This window comes from Strix aluco, chromosome 29 (genome assembly GCF_031877795.1).
Source record: "Strix aluco isolate bStrAlu1 chromosome 29, bStrAlu1.hap1, whole genome shotgun sequence".
Taxonomy (NCBI): Eukaryota; Metazoa; Chordata; class Aves; order Strigiformes; family Strigidae; genus Strix; species Strix aluco.
Genome location: NC_133959.1, coordinates 75,179 through 91,605, shown reverse-complemented (window position 1 = coordinate 91,605; position 16,427 = coordinate 75,179). Strand labels below are relative to the sequence as shown.

Sequence of the window (16,427 nt, the reverse complement as noted above, 5' to 3'; positions counted from 1 at the left end):
ACCATATAGCTCAGACAAGGACTGAAGGCACAGGTCTGAGCTGTAATGAGAATCCTGGGCCCATGGACAGAAAGCTGGTCAAGGCCATTAAAACCCATTAGTGCACTCAGGGCCCTGACAGGCAGATGGGTTCAAATTACCTGCCTGTGGCTAAGCATGGTTTCAGTCTTTCTGACTGCTCCCAAAAAACATTCATCTTCCTAAAAAGGTTTTAAAACCCAGTAGTTTTGTTTTCAGTTGCTACATGTACCTGGAAATTTGTCTGCAGAGAATGCTTTCCAGGTTAAAAAAGGACAATCCCATGATTCACAAGCATTACAGAAAAGCAGAGAAAAGGTGAGACCCTGAAGGGCCACAGAAAGAGCTGGCTGTCAAAGAGCTAGCTCCTATCAGCCAACAGGCTGGGAGCAAGGGAGGGCTAATCTTGGTCCCTTCTAACTGGGGTCATCTTCCTCCACGTTAAGCAACAGCAACTCAAAGCCAGAGGTTTGCATAGATGTCTGCCTAACCTCCCAATTCCCTCCCTCCTCCCTTTCTATTCAGGTGAAGGGAAAGTCCAGAGGAAGAATTTCTGCTTCAGGTTGATTTACAGAGAGGCCAGTAAATTTATCAACTCTTTTGACACCACCCCTTTCCTTCCTCTGCTCCCCACCTACCCACCCCATCCTCCTGCCCTCCTCCCCAAAACATGCAATTAAAGAGAAGGCTCAATATCTGCCCAGCAGGAAGATTCTTGCCACAACGGACTCTCATATTTGCTGCTAATGTGGTGCATAGCAAAGGGACCAGAAAACCAGCAGCACCTGGGGACCTGAAGCTCTTCCTCTTGGGGTATGCCTGGAGTACATGGACCAAGAAAACCCACTGGTGTGTCTCTAGGTTACTGCAGTGATGTATGGAAACAGCTCCGTCCCTCCCTTCCTCCCGCCCTGTCTCCTGGCCCTTTCATAGTTAAATATAAATATATATATATATACAGTCTCTATTTTTTTTTAAAGTGGCTCACAGGACCAAACTTTTCCATTCAGAGACTGACTCCTTGCAAGAGGGATTGGAAGTTAAGTGTTTACCTTTGCAACAGTGTTTTCTCAACAAGCACTGCAGATAGGCCTGAACATTTTGAGAGGATGCTTGGATGGACAGAGAGCAAGAGAGAGAGCAAGCGCATCTCTCTGCTCAACATTAGCAAGAAGCAAGGAAAAAGAGAACTACATACCTCCAGGATTGGGGCGCAGCCAGCTGCTCTGCTCGAGTCACTCATCCACCGACCTTAGCACCAGCCTGGTTAAGGATCTCAAGAGCTCTCAGTCTTACCTTTCCAAGGGCTTCTGCAGACAAAGCTCCTGGAATTTGGTGCCAAAGCCTAACCTTAGCAACTCCTCGATTAGGCTGAAAGCACAGGAAACGAGTCCCTTTACCTACAGGAACTGTACTGCCTCCCCACACGTGGCACAGATCCGTATTTCATAGCTCTCCATGGTAACGGAGCATTTTCTTGATCAAGGCAAGAGAAGATGAGAGAATGTGAGCAGATGCAATCTCCAAAACAGAGTAACAGAAGCCTCCCAGGGGCTACACACTGCCTCCCCATGTTGGAAGTAACCTAACGCTGGTTAGCGGGCAGTTCCGATTCCCAGATGAAACGGGACATCTTCTCCATCAGAATTTAGAGATGACTCACCTCTCACACCCTCTGCTAAGCTTTTCGAAGCAGACACAAGGATAGTATGATGGAAGAGGGTTGCCATTCTGGTTTTTTCCCTACCACCCCCTACAAAGGACAGATTATACATTATGCAGCATATATAGATACAGCTATATACACATACACTTAAGCACAGAACATAGTTCAGAGCTTGATTTAACAAAAATCCCCTGAGGCTGGGGGGGTGTGCGTCATACTGACAAGGCATAGCCCTTGAAATAGTCTCTTTAAGTTTCTACCAAAATAAGGAAAGAAAAACGTAACGAACCAACCCCACAAACCTTCTGAATGATTAGTTTCAATATTCCAGAGTTTGATAAGGTACCAAGAACATTCCCCGTTGTGTGTGTGTGTGTGTGTGCGTGCGCGCGCGCGCACGTACGTGCATGTGCACGTTCAAACATGAACAGAGGGTTGGTGGAGAAAGGTTAATGCAGTTGATAAAGTGAGATATGGGGACTTTAGAGAACCTCAGTCAATTCTTATCCTCCTCCAGTTTCCCTTTGTTCAGATGTTTGCGGCACAGTTAAGGACCTTCACATCTCCTCAACCATCCCTCTGTATCTGATGCTGAGAGTTTGAGCAATGGATGAAGCTGTGCGAGTCAGTGTGTTTCTATAGTCCATGTTTACTTACTGTAAATACCATTTTTATACTTAACATCTATTATGTACGTGATTTGTATAATGTACTTTATTTCTGCTACAAGTAATTTCATGAAGTTTAAACTTAATCTAATTTTGAACAAAACAAAAAACAAAAAAAAAAACCCCCAACAAATGCAAAATGGGAAAAAAAGGACTTTGGAAATTCTAGGTCAAGCTGGTTTAAAACAAGCATTTACAGTTTCTTCCATCACAGTTACTGATGTGACTGTACAATGTTACAGGTGCGATACAAGCTTCGTCAGTGTCAAATTCCTCACTCTGGTAAAAAAAATCTTAAATTTATTTAATAAAAGTTTTACTTGCTAAGTAACTGGGGTTTTACTTCGTGTGTTTGTTGCAAGTGCTTTTAGATAATGCATACACTTGAAGACAATCACCAAAGGCCTGGGGCAAGGAAAGTCTGTTTCCATTCAGCAAATCATCTGTGCAATCAGTTAAAAAACATTTCACAGGGGGATGGATGACAGAGCTCGAGTCCTACAGAATACAACCCTGCCTTACTCTGAACACCACACAGTGTCCCTGTGTCTCTTAAGAAGGCTGTCTGTGGATTTTTGTTCCAGTCTGCAGTGTATGATCCCCAAAATGCAAGTTTGTTATATTAGGCCAATTCCAATGAATGAGTTTAGCAGCCAAGTTCCAGCAGAGCTAAACACAAACCAGTCACAGCTCTTGTGTGCAGATACCAGACACCTCTTAAGAACTCCTGTGTACTCTGCTCACACTTGAGAGAACAAAAACAGCACCTTGGAGGAAATCAGTTGAGAGCCAGAGCCCAGCCCATCTGGTGCTATGCACAGAACCAGGGAAAGTGAAAGCAAATGCACAGTCTTCATCTCTGCCTTGAAGGTGAGGAACATGCTTGGGGTTGGTACAGAACCAACTCCAGTTGCCGTGCCCACAGTTCACCCCCTCCTGTAAAAGCACTAGTTTCCCTGGGACTTTCTACTGCTTTGAAACCCCCATTTAATGGTGCTGGAGAAAAGGAGACCATGAGCAGAGAATTAAATCTAGGACTACCTCAATTTTTGATGCCTCCTTGCCCCTGCACCAACACAATTCTGCAGTGACTGGGCCAAGGTGTATACCGCAAACTGTCATGAGAAGCAGGTAGGTGTGTGTTTTAGAAGCAGGTAGGTGTGTGTTTTAGAAGGGACAAGTTCAAATGCCAGAGACTGTGAATTGTGGTGAGTTCTTATTTCCACATAGCTTCAGAGAAAGCTTTGTCATGTCAAAAACCAGTCAATGGCAAGGAGAGAGGAAGGAAAATACGCAGCTGGTGCCTGTTTCTGTGATGTGAATAAAATGTGCTTGCGACTAAAAGTGCCACACACCATTCCCAGTAACAAGAACTCAAGCTGCAGTGACATCTCTTTCAGGCACACAAGTTTTTATATTTAGCTCAGAAAAAGAGTGCATTTAGTCTAGCACCTAGCTGCTGTCAACAGAGCAAAGAAGGAGGGGGGCATGCAGTGACCCTTTCGTAAGAAGCTGCCTCTCACCGGCTAGGATGTACCTACCCCTCAACCTGCTTTTTTTCCTCTCCTTGGAGAAGACCAGCTATGACTGAAGAAAGACTGCAGTTGGCAAGGCTCTGCACTCTCCATTTTAGTTCTATATCCCCTAGACAAGCCTGGTTTTTAAGCAATACCTGGCTGTGCCAATAAATTCCAAACCTGTTAACCAATTTCTACAAAATGTTCCGCTTTCAAAGCTGCTTAAAATCCCTTCAGGAGTCATGCATTGCGGACAGGAACAACACACAAAATAACCTCTCAGACACCAAGGAGCCCACATAGGATCTATTATCCATCCTCAGCCCAGGAGGATTCAGGCAAAGACTGCTTTTTCTTAGCTGTTAGAACTTACATGATACATATCCATAGGAATAATGTGTTAGGGAAGAATTCCCTCTATATTATTTCTCCTGTTCAGTGCAGGAATCATTAACCCATCCTGGATTTACAGCAAGGAAGAGCTGATTTAACAGGTCCTGTGCAGTCAGCAAACATCTAGCAACATGCCTGTGCTCACAGAAGCCAGGTCACCAGCCCTCCTTCATGGAGGAGGCATCAACATGTAACACCAACACATGAGAAAAAAGAGTTTAATTAAAATAGAGATTAAAATTCTATTTATAGGAAGCAAGAAGTTTCACAGAATCCACAAAATAATGAAGCAGTGGAGCAAGATGTACTGATATTTCAGGACACCCTGTACAGACCAAGGTTAAAGCTGGAGCTGAAAGACTGGAGGCAATACAGACAAGTGAGGCTGAAGGAGGAGAAATGGGTGCAAGGCTAAAACAAGTGAACAGTGGGAAAGATCTCTGACTGATGGGTAGAAATATCAGAACTGTGGCTGAAGCAGGATGAGAGGGAGACCAAGATGAGTCTTATGAAAAGAGCTAAGGTTACTTTGCCACCACTGCTGCCCTGCTCCTGCTTGACAACAATAGTTGCATGGAATGCTTAGTTGGACAGGGGAAATGTGATTAAAAGAGATGTAGGATGGGAGAGGAGACTGAGACTGGGCATCCTTTAAGGACTGCTGTAATTATAGTAACTCTGTAAAACTTGGTCCCGGTCATTGGGGAACAAAACCCAGAGGCAACACATGTGCTGCAGCCACCATGGGTAGAAAACCTCCTGCATCCGTGTGGCACCTCCCTGGATGATGGTGAGTGCAGCTTCAGGACCAGGAGAAGCAGTTATGTGCACTTTGCCCCTGTAAGGTAACAGTCAAGAGGATCATTTGGAGCCAGACAATCCTTGGTGTGGTTTTACCTGTGCAGGCTGACTACCGCAGGGTTCTGCACGCTCATGTCCCATGCTGAGGTGGACGTGCACAACCCCCATGATGTACCCAAGCAGATGCACTCTTCCCATTAGTTTTCTTGCCCATCCAAACATATGTGCACATCATCTTAAACACAGTTGTGGTGCATTTTTTGCATGCTTTCAAGAAGAGACATGTTCCTGCAGACACACTCCCACCCAGACTCCTACATCCTTCTCCAAATACGCACCTGGTATTCTGTAATGCCATATCAGTATCAATCAGACCCAGGATGCATAGTGTGATAGAGACATTTCTCTTCTGCATGATGAGTTCATGGCGCAGCGAGCTGAAGAATCCATCCAGTGCAAACTTGTGGCAGAACAAGAAGTGGTAAAGGGAGTGGGTATTTTCCCTGGAGAGGAAAAGGAAAGAACTGAAAACATCAGGGAAGTTGCTGTCAGGAGAACGCTGCCATGGAAAGGGAATATGGGCAAAGACAGAGGCTTTGCCATCCTGCATCAACCCATGTTCTGTGCAGGTGAGTTTCCCTCTATTTCTAGTCACACACAAGCACTTAGAAAATTCTACCACTTTGCGTGAGCACATCCCAACACAAGAGCCACCACCTATGTGGATAAGGGAAGGAAATTTCTTGTAACTTACACAGTAAGCAGGTCACATGCTGGGCTAAAAAGCCCAGTGTGATGGTCTACCTGCAGCTTTCCCGTTCCCCATCACATGCAAACAAACACATTGACTGGGTCACATGCTGGGGCATCTGGCCATAACATTTCCCTGATACCAAGGCACGTTACATCACAAGGCAGGGATGTCTGTACTTGTGTATGGTGATGCAGCTCCCTTGAACACACACTGAAGACTTTCCCCTGGCCTTCCATCCCCTACAGTAGATGCAGCTACTCAGCAGCCTGCTACTCAGGCTGGCCAAAGCCAGAAGGCCTTAGAGTGGCAGGATGGTCTTAATGCTGTGTCAGAAATGCATGAGATGGGCCTGGCTGTAAGGGACAGAATCCAAACATGCAGATCTGGGCACATGGTGAATGAAGAGCAAAGTTCCAAGGGAATGCAAAATGGTGCAACAGAGAGAAGGTCTTCCAGAAAACAAGGACAGCCACCCACCATCCTGCTTGCTACTATGAAACACACAACTTGAAAATGTGTTGAGTGGTTGAAGGACACAGAGAAACGTGGTGTGCTGGGAACCACTGTCTCCACAAGGCCAGTGCTTATGCCAGTTAAAGACACTCACCTGTGAGGGAAGAAACAACCACCAGAGAGCCTTTATTCTTCTGCAGGGTGGGATGAGCTGCTGTTGCGTGTGCCACATAACTGAAGAAATTCACCTGGAATGATAGTAGACATGGAAGAAGCAGGAGGGTTTGGAGGGAAGGTCAGCGGCGGCCCCAACGCTCCAGCGGCGGGAGGGGAAGGGAGGGGCTCGGCTGCCATGGCAACCGCCGGGGCGGCCGCGCTTTCCCGCGCTCGCCGCCGCGCGCCCCTGCCCACGTGACTGGTTCCCGAAGGCCCGCGCGGCCCAGCGCGCCGCCCCCGTGCAGTCATGGCCGCTAGGCTCGTCCCCGCCGTCAAGTGAGTTGCTGCGTCCGCGCTGTCCTGCCCGGAGCCCTCGGCCCGAGTGCGCGCCCGCCGCGGGCACCATCCGGCCCGCGCCCCCTCTGCGCCGCGCCCGCGCGCGGAGGGTGCTCCCCCGGGCCTGCTTCCTCGCAGCGCCTCGCCCTTGACCGCGTCTGCCCCTCTGCCGGTCTTGGCCTCCATCCGGCGGCCTCTTTGCGCGCCTCCAAATGTCTGTCAGGAGTCTGGCGGTTTTCTCGTGGCGAGCACGACTACGTAAAATAAACCGGGAGTGCCGCCCAAGGGCGCTTGTTTGCTGAGGGAACGCTTTCAGATCTGGATATGCGGCCCACTCGAAGGGAGAAGGTGTGGAAGGGTGCTTTTGGAAGCAAGTACAGATAAATCCCTTTTCCCCAAAATACTCGTGAATAGATGGGTTTAAATACTGATTCTCTCTTGCCTCTCTCAACGGGTGGATGTAGCATATGTTCTACTACTGCAGTACTGCTATCTGCCAAGTTTTTATTTGGTTGCTTTTTTTTCCTAGGTGCGCAATAGCTTTTTGTTTGTTTTTTAAAGGGGAAACAACTCTCTGACCTGTGAATTTGAAAAAGTCAGTCTGCCCAGATCTCTATAACGAAAAAGTAAATAAAGGTCAAATATTCTCTTCATGTCTTTCATTTTGCAGGTTGCCGCTACAGCTGTAAAACTAGTGTTTGCATGCAATGCAGTCTACTGGGAAACTTTAAAAGCTTAGGCAATGCAGGAACAGGCATGGCCAGGTGCTAACTGGACTGTAATGAGATTAACAAGATACTGGTGTCTGTCAAATTAGTCAGATTGCTTATTAACAAGACAGCAAGAACCACGTGATTCACATGGATGTCTTACCCACTGCAGAATCCTTTAGTTCCTTTTATCAAAGGTATATGCCAGTGATTCTCAGACTTTAAAAAGTGGCACATACTCTGAGGTGTTTGACACTTTTTCATTTTTTCTTGAAAACTGTCACTGATAAAATGCAAATAGGTATGGTTTCAAGCGGCTGACTGGGAATAGTTGACCTAGGAAGAAAAGGAAGGTAGCTAGGTATTTTTTCTGCTGCACATTAAAGTGTTTGTGACCCTCAGATTTCTTTATCGATACCCTCCCTTTGATGGTCACAACCTACCAGGAGAGATGCACTGATAGTCATAATGTGAACTGAACTGTTGCTGCTTTTGATTCTTTCAGGTTTGTCATCAAAGGAGGCCTGGCTGGAGTTGCCGTGTATGTGGCATATGATCAGGGGCTGCTGGGCAGTGGCACACAAGGTGCTGAAGCCCTTAAAAAAGCTCAAGCAGCACTGCCTCCAGCTATCCAAGAGTGGACAAGTTATATAGGCTGGGAGGTAAGGACTGTGCAGATGAAGACAGTCAGCAAAACAAATGCAATCTCTGAATGAGGAGCAGAAGACATTGGGGTGATACTCTGGTTCCAGTGATGCTGGCAGTTTTGCTGTTGAAACTGGATTTCGCACTGAGAATATTTTGAAGAGGATTGAAATGGAAGGAGGATAAAATTTTAAATTTAAGGGGAGACATTGCTCACAGATGTTATTTCAAAGCATAAGGGGTAACTAGCCTGTGCAGGGTCAAGGAAGGGATTGCAAGCATGCCCTGGGAGGTATTTCACTATGTAGTGGTATTCCTAAGCTTCTTTTGAAGGATCCTACACACTTTAAAAAAATGAATGAAAAGATTCCCCTCGCAATTTCTCAAGCTGCTAACAGTTTGTCAAGTTGAATTTAAATTGCCTGAAGAGGCTCTTCTCTGAGTAATTCTTAGTTTTTAAAATCATCAGAAGAAGCCTTTGCTGAAAGTTTGAAAAGCATTTTTCATATTAGAGACTATCCTAAACTAATAGATAACTGTAAGGAGGCAGCCATGGAGATGATTCTTCAGGAGCACCCAAATGATAAGTACTACCTTTTGCCCCTATTTTATACTGGAGGAAAGAGCAAAGTCCAGACTTTTGAGATCCCTTTTGAGACTTAGAGAGTAGGCACCTAAGAGATGAAGAGGCTTCTCCAAGGTGATGTGAATCCTGTTATAAGTGAAACCCCTCAAGTGCTGATACTTTGTCTCTCTTTCTCTTTTTAGCTCCCACCCACTCCAAAATTTGACTTTTCCCCCTCTGATGCCTGGAATAAAGGTAAAATAACTTTTCACCAAACTGTGAAAGGAGCAAGGGGCCAAGAGTGATGTAGATTATACCAGTTTTGTTTCAGTACTGTCCTCCTAAATTGAATGGTGGAGGAGGTGATACCTATCACCAATCTGGTGGAAGGAGCATTGGGACTGGGACTAGGGAAGCATATTCTGCTCCAGGCTTTACCACTAGCACACTGAGTGACTTTGGACTTAATTTCTTCTTGTTCCAAGTGTGAAATCAGGAGGAGGGTGTGTGCCCATAAACCTGTCTGTCTTTTCTAACCAGAGGAGCTGGTGTTTCTTTTATCTACAAAGCTTGCTGCCCACCTGTGCCCCAAGACAAGCATGCCTACGTTATCCTAGGATCTAAGATTGAATGTTTCAGTGAAGTGTTTGGGGACAACTGTGGCCCCCACAATAAATAGATAGAGTTTATGCTCCAGTGAGTTCATCAGCACTGGTAGTGATCAGGGAAACTAGAGCATAAAAATAAATGATGACTTACTCTTAAGAAAGGTGAACCTCTGATTAAAGATTGAAGAGTTTATAAACGGTTCAGATGCTGGTATGTTTGAACTCAGCCTCTGACTTTTCAGAAGGGATGAATATTCCCATTATTACGAGAATTTTAGAGATCTTGTTTGAAGGCCAAAGCATGTTACAAATATCTAGTAAGTTAATTTATAGTTTTTATGGTGCGGCAAAAGGTATTCATGTAATTGTGGGGAAACATGGTTCACAAATATTGTGACATGTCCAACATTACCCATGGAATCTGTGGCAAGACCAGAAATAAAATGGAACTTATTTCTTTGTTTCAGTCTTGTAATTGTCTATCCTTTATACTGGTCCTGAACTTGGAGTTTCTCTGTGTCACAGATGCTACAGAGACAAACCTGTACTTGAACCAAAGATCATTCAGGCCTAAGTGTGTTTGAAAGCTTCTGAGATAGAGCTAGATTTTCCTCTCAGTGTTTGAAGAGATCTACAATGCTAGAATAACATTAGGAAATTTGACTTGAGTGATGCTCTTGGGATAATTCTTCTCTGCTTTCCTTGCAGGAGTGCAGACAGTCATGTCTGCCTTGTCTGTAGCTCCCGCCAGGGCCTGTGAATACACTGTGGAAGGCTGGAAGTATGTGAAGGATCTTGTCAAATGAACGGGTTCTCCCGGGTTCGTGATTCCCTCTGTCCCGTGTTGTCTTTGGGATGATGCATAGTCCATTGCTCTAGAGGGCAGCTCAGCCATGCAAGGGCTACAATAAAAGTCTTTGGAACTTCCATTTGTATTTGGGTTGGTTTTAGCATACAGACTGCAGTAGTTGCTTTCTCTCTTACCAGTGATCAGAGGCTTCAGCAGAGATCAGGGATCAGTTGTAATGAAGTGATGGCCATATGCTGATGCCCCTGTTCTAAAGCTGCCAAGCTTGCTAGCTAAACAGATTATTCTTATGTTGAATTAATCTTAAAGGTGAATGCCATCTAATTCAAAACAACAAGAATTAAAAAAAATATATAAAAAAATTCAAGGTAATAGTAAAAGATGTCATTTGAACACAAAGCACTTATCTTCAAGCTAGCTGAGGAAGAAGTGCCTCTGTCAGACAGAGTACATTATTGATTTGAAAGCAGCTTCCAGGTGCTCTGTGACTTGTTACACAACTGGGAGTAGCCAGTACTAGTGGCAATACTTGTTGATGACACTGTGCAATAGAAGGGAGTTTATGTGTCTGTGGTGCAGAACTCTAGCAAGTCATAGGAAACTTTTAACACCCATCCCCTGCCCAGTCTGTTTGGCCTGTGGGCATTGCCAGTGTTCCTAGTACCTGAGCTCAAACATCAAAATCACAGTACTGTTTAACTGTAACTTTTCCAGCAACTGATCCAAATATGCCCTTGGATGCATAGTCAATAACCAGTAGCACTGTTAAATTTACACCTGTATCTGAATTCTCAGCTCCGCAGTATAGGTTACTTGGAGGCAAGGGTTTAGATTTTAAATTTTACTAGCTGTTGGCTAAAACTAATACTTGAAACAAGTATTCTGTCTGCTGGCTTCTTTAAATGCCTGTGTAATAGGGCTGGAAGTACCTTTAAGATACTGGCATCTCTGGGTGTAAAGCTTTTTGACAACTGAGCAAGAGAGATAATGGAAACAGGAGGTATCTCCAATCACAGCAGAGTCCCCATGGAAGGAAGAATGAAGCTGAAGGATTTCCCACTTCATCTAAACCTAGTGCCCCTATGAAGAATCAGGTAGAGGTACCTCAGGAACAGAGCCCATGGACTGCAACTATGTGTGTTATAAGTTCTTTGCAAAGGAACGGTGCTATTCTGCAGCTGAGTATGAACAAATACATGAACGTGCCCTAAACTCAGAGCTGGCCACTGAATAACTTCGCAATCTGCGTGGACATCTTTTCATTTTCTTATTTTTTGAATACCTAGAGACTTCAAGGTGTGTTTTCCTACCAGACTTTCTCCTAGTTTTTGCACGTATAAAACCAGAAATGCGATTTTTCTTTTTTTTTTTTTTTTTTTTTAAAACCAGAAACCTTGTTTGCTGATAAGAAGCAATACAAAATGGGAGACAGGAAGGGATGTTCCTGGAAAGCAAGAATATTCTCTGGCTCTCCATCTCTTCTTCCACAGGAGATGGATAGCTCCTCTGAAGAGGAGAAGGAGCAAAGATTGCAGTGTACTTCTCAGTTCCCTGACAAAATGTAAGTAGGTCCAGAAGATGCTGAAAGTAACAACTAGCTGTTAAATCAACACAAGAAATAGGGTAAACTTCACTCTGGCAGGGACCATCACGAACATGTAACCATGTGTCTGGGATATACGGAGAACCAGAGTTAGCAGCAAAAAATTTGTATGCTGGTGGTAGGCCTCTGTAGAAGAGGCAGTCAACAACTTTTTTGGTAGAACAGAAGTGTGCAATGTACAGTTAGATTAAGGCCTGGGCAGAAAGTGGTTTCCTGGCAACTCATTCCTGCCATTAATTTTCTGAGGATTTTTTTTTCACATGAGCAAAAAGAATGTTCGTATCATGATGGGTTAGGTACTAACATTTTGTTCTCCTGGTGGAAATAGTAGTGGGCACATGCAGGCAGGGATGAGGGTTGCTGTAGAAGCTACAGAGATGTTTTATTGTGGTGGTGTTTCTAGGGATGGAGAACGAGGATGTAGCATGGCAGATTTAGAAATCAGAAGTAGCTCATTGGCAGGACATCTACAGTAATTCATTCCAAAATACTTCTGATGTATGTGTTCAGTCGTACTACTTTCGAACCTCTCCAGCTACGTTCAAGACACAAAAAGGCAGGAAACAGAAGCAGCTAATGAGTTATCTGGAGTTGTCTCTTACCTTTGCTGCTATGAATGGTTCTTGCAAAAAGGAAGACAATACCAGTTGCTGCCAAAGTGAGGATTGTCAGAAGCATAATCCACCAGCATGTCCAGAGGACAAAAGACACATTAAATGCCAATTCTCTGCAGGCTGGACTCCAGAGGGAGTCTGGGAGTCGCATAGCTTGGACCTATCAGGCCTTGAAGGTACACGTCTGCAAATCCCTTTCAAGTGATTTCTGTACATACCCACTGATGCTGGAATATGTCTGGGTGATTAGATGTCTAATAAGTTTTTTCCTGAATCTAAGTTAAAGTTTAACCAAGAGGAATTATACCAATAGACAGGCAGTTTGCCAGACTTGCACAGTTCAGCATCAGCATTGTATTGTTGTGAATCTCAGCACCTTCACTGGGCTTTAGTCTTTCCTTCCTACTGGCACTGTTGAAGCTGGGCCGAGGTGGAGAAGCAAAATCCTTCATGGATGCTCACCTTCAAAGTGGCAATGTCTTCCAACTCAATCTGAAATGGATCAAGATCTAAAATGGAGTCGCTCACTCTTCTCTGGGTCCATCATCATCCGCATGCTGTCAGATGTGAAACTTTTCACAGTAGGCCATCTTACCTCTGCAGGAGGAAGCTGGTGTCCACAGGAACTCTGTGGCATTGTAGTAATGTGCCAGTGGAGAAATGGATCGGTGGCACATGCGCGTGGATGGCCTAGGATGATTATACAAGCGCAGGGAGAGTAACTGAGCGAAGTGTATCCGCGTGAAATATTTTGCTAGCTTGCAATATGTTCCAGTTTGTGGACCGAGCATATTTTAATTTTAATGTTGATGAAAACTTTCCTGAGGTCAGTTTTCAGTCACAGCCAAGACATATATAAGAAGCACTGATGGCCTAGAGGGCATCAGTATTGTAAGATGGAGTTACAGATCTATTCTATATTTTTAACCCTTTGCGATGGGATTGTGGCATGGCATAGCATCAGTATGAATCTGTTTCCTCTTCACAGGAAGCATCTGTGCGTATATCGGATGGGTTGTTGTAAATACACAGCTTGTAACCTCTGTCCTCGGGTGTCTGTCCCAGAGCTGCTGCTCATGCTTCCAAAACTAGGGACAGAGATTGTCCTCGCTGTTTGAGATGGGGCAAAGGCAGCATCTCTCCCACATTGATGTGCTAACGCAGTTGTATTGTTCTAGTCTGTGCTAGTTGCAGAATGAACCAAGACGCAGCTACAGAACAGGAAATAGTCAGGGGTAGGTAGGGAGAGTAGGGTGAGTGCTTACTCAGATTAGGAAGCAGATTGAAAACACAAGAAGAAAGGATTTGTGGGGGTTTTGTTTCCTTTTTTAAATGAATAGCTATATGATGAAACTTACTGCCAAGAGATTTCAGAGGATTTGGTTAAGGTATAAATAGCTTTAAAAAGCCCTTAAGTTAATTCCTGGAGAATGGGTCTATCAGTTGCTCTTAAAGTTAATGGTGCAGTAAACCTTGGCATGCCAGACACTGGGAGTTTATCACCAGATTGCTCTACGTGCATCCTGTTCCAACAAATTTTTCTTTATGCACCTGCCTCTAAAAGGGAAAGAATACTGAGTGGGAAGGACTTCTTCATCTGACCCAGTGTATCTATTCTCATGTTACATCTTGATGATAATGTGTGCATTCAGTAAGACACTGATCTTTTCATACAATTGCTGGATTTAAGTTGAATGTTTTGCCAAGTCTAGTTTGTGACATACAGAAATAATTGGTAAGACAGAGTGCTAATCAGATTCCGTTGCTGAGCAGATGGACTAAGCGGCAGTGTAGAAATTTACTTGTTAAAATAGTACCTGTGCTGCAACTCACAGAATTTTTGAGCCTGGAAGGGACCTCTCAAGATAATCTAGTTCAGCTTCCATGCTCAAGCAAGGTCAGCTAGACAAGGTTGCCCAGGACCATATCCAGCTAGGTTGTGAACATCTCAAAGGATGCAGACTCCACAACCTCTCTGGATGACCTATACCAGGTCTGACTGCCCTCACAGTAAAATAATGTTTTCTTTTGTTCAGCTCACCCAGTATCTTTTCTCTTTCTGAACATGGTGACACTGGATACTGCCAGAGTGGCCTGGCACCACTACACAGAACAGTTCTGGAACATCTTCCTCACAAAAAGAGTTAGCATTAGTGAGTAGATCTAAAAACTCCCCAGTGCATTTTGGAGTTGTGTACTCTGTTCTTGCATGAATATCCAGTCCGCCTTTTCAGTTTTTAGCTTTTTGCTTCATAGATGTTTTTTAATAATGGCCTTCACAAGCTACCTTTTTCTGGCACCAGTTATCAAGCACCCTGGCTGTCTCTAGTGGACCTGTACTACAGAAGGATAAAAAGTTTACATCTGTCAGCATTGTGGCACTAAGCAGGATTATGGGATACTCCCATGCCACCTCCAAACGTAATGATATCTTTTCAAGCCCTTAGTATCTCTGGCTACACACTGGGAGAAAGAAAAAGGGGAAAGGGCCCTAATGGAATGATCAGTAACCCACCCATGAATAGGTATGGATGTGTGTACAGTCACACTATCTTGGCCTGTGATTCTTTCAGTTTCTTGTAGTGCCCAGACTACAGCTAAAATTTGTTTTTCCATCAGGGTATAAGATATAGCAGAGCCTTGTAATGTCTTGGACCAAAATCCTGCAGGTTCGCTCTGATTTTTCAGCCCAGTCGTCTGCCACAATCCTCACAAGACTATATCATCTATCAAAAGGATATCCTTGCCTAGGAGCGTGTAATTGCGCATGCTCAATCAAAGCATTCTTGGAGGCATCAAAGGCTTGTTCCTGTTGCTTGGTCCACTGCCGAACAACTTTCTTCCCAGTTAATTTCTGCAGAAGGCCCATTAATACTGCCAGAGGTGGGATAGAAGTTCTCTAATACCTTCAAAGTCCCATAAAGGTCTGTAACTGTTTTACTGTGGTTGGTGCAGGAAATTGCTGGACTGTTTGCTATACCTTATTTGGTATTTCTCTAATCTGTCCATGCCAAACTATTCCCAAAAATTGTACAGTAGTACTAGGGCCCTGTATTTTCTTTGGATTAATTGCCCAGCCTTAGTCCTGTAAATGTGCTTTCAGCGATTCGTCAGTGGCTCCAGTTTCTTGTTGTGACTCTGACATAATCAGTAGATCATCAATACAAAGGTAAGCGGTAACAGTACCTCACTAGAGTGCTACATCAGCTGCTGTCATTTGGTGGCAAATGGAGGGACTGTTTGTGTCCCTGAGGCAATACTTTGAAAGTATATTGCTTTTTTTGCCAAGTAAAGGCAAACTGGTCTTGACTTTCTGAAGCAATGGCTATCAAAGAGAAAGCATTAGCAAGATCTGTCACAACTTTCCAGGGCTGTAAATTTTTGCTAATTTTTTCTGTAAGTGCAATCTTGTCCGGCACCTTAACTGCAAGCGGTGGGGGTGCCTTTATTCAATTCTCTATAACCTGCAGTCATTCTTCAAGTGCTGTCTGGTTTTCAAACAAGCCAAATAGGGTTATTAAAAGCAGTTATCGATTCCCTAATGTTTCCCACTTGTTGAAGTGCCTTAATGGTTTGACTAATTTCCTTCTCCTCCCCTGGAATATGATATTGTTTTACAGCTACCACCTTGGCAGGCACGGGCAGCATAAGAGGATCCCACTTTGGATATCCATGCAAGACGGTTACAGATCAAATAGAAAATCCCACTTATGAAGTTCTGAAGCAGAAGGAACCATTTAACATTTCAACTGTTCGTCCTGCCAACACATCGATACCCAAGATATATTCTTTAATTGGGCAATTAATACCCTTGCAGTAAATGGCATAGCATTTCCTATTGTTAAGGTAATTTAGCGTGGAGGGCAAGGGTTGGATTTCCCTCCAGTCCACGGATCTGTGATGTGGCTTCTTTAGTATCAGTATTGCTATGCAATATTGTAACCTCAGCTTCCGTATCCACCAGAGCCAATACATATAAAAACCCCCCAGACTGCCACTCTATAGTTAAAGGAACATAAGGGTGTTGGTTTCCCTCATGGTAAGAGGCTACAGCGGCAGCAATTCTGGGAAACCTGCCAAACCTTAATTTCTGCTGTTTTGTCATTTGCCAG

The 16,427-nt window shown here is 44.3% G+C and overlaps 3 protein-coding genes across 9 annotated transcripts in view; 2 read left to right on the top strand and 1 right to left on the bottom strand.

Annotated features, from left to right (window-relative positions):
* Nucleotides 1-2,683, top strand: part of CELF5 (CUGBP Elav-like family member 5) — a 41,441-nt gene extending 38,758 nt beyond the window's left edge. For 3 of the 7 annotated variants that reach the window (XM_074808891.1, XM_074808887.1, XM_074808892.1), the window contains one exon: nucleotides 544-2,683. The gene's annotated coding sequence lies outside the window, so the exon portion shown is untranslated. The remainder of the gene's footprint in view (nucleotides 1-543) is intronic. The other 4 variants (XR_012621119.1, XM_074808890.1, XM_074808889.1 and 1 more) reach the window with 4 other exon arrangements.
* A 1,783-nt stretch (nucleotides 2,684-4,466) lies between these two features.
* On the bottom strand, nucleotides 4,467-6,735 carry HSD11B1L (hydroxysteroid 11-beta dehydrogenase 1 like). The gene is given in 5 exon segments (XM_074808351.1): nucleotides 4,467-5,100; nucleotides 5,402-5,528; nucleotides 5,531-5,566; nucleotides 6,425-6,518; nucleotides 6,682-6,735. Coding segments are annotated over 5 exon segments (498 nt in total). The 3' UTR covers nucleotides 4,467-4,913.
* Nucleotides 6,688-10,217, top strand: MICOS13 (mitochondrial contact site and cristae organizing system subunit 13). Its single transcript, XM_074808487.1, has 4 exons — nucleotides 6,688-6,762; nucleotides 7,978-8,134; nucleotides 8,886-8,937; nucleotides 9,999-10,217. The coding sequence occupies exons 1-4, from the start codon at nucleotides 6,734-6,736 to the stop codon at nucleotides 10,094-10,096; spliced, it is 336 nt and encodes a 111-aa protein (XP_074664588.1). The 5' UTR covers nucleotides 6,688-6,733; the 3' UTR covers nucleotides 10,097-10,217.
* Nucleotides 10,218-16,427: the final 6,210 nt, after the last annotated feature.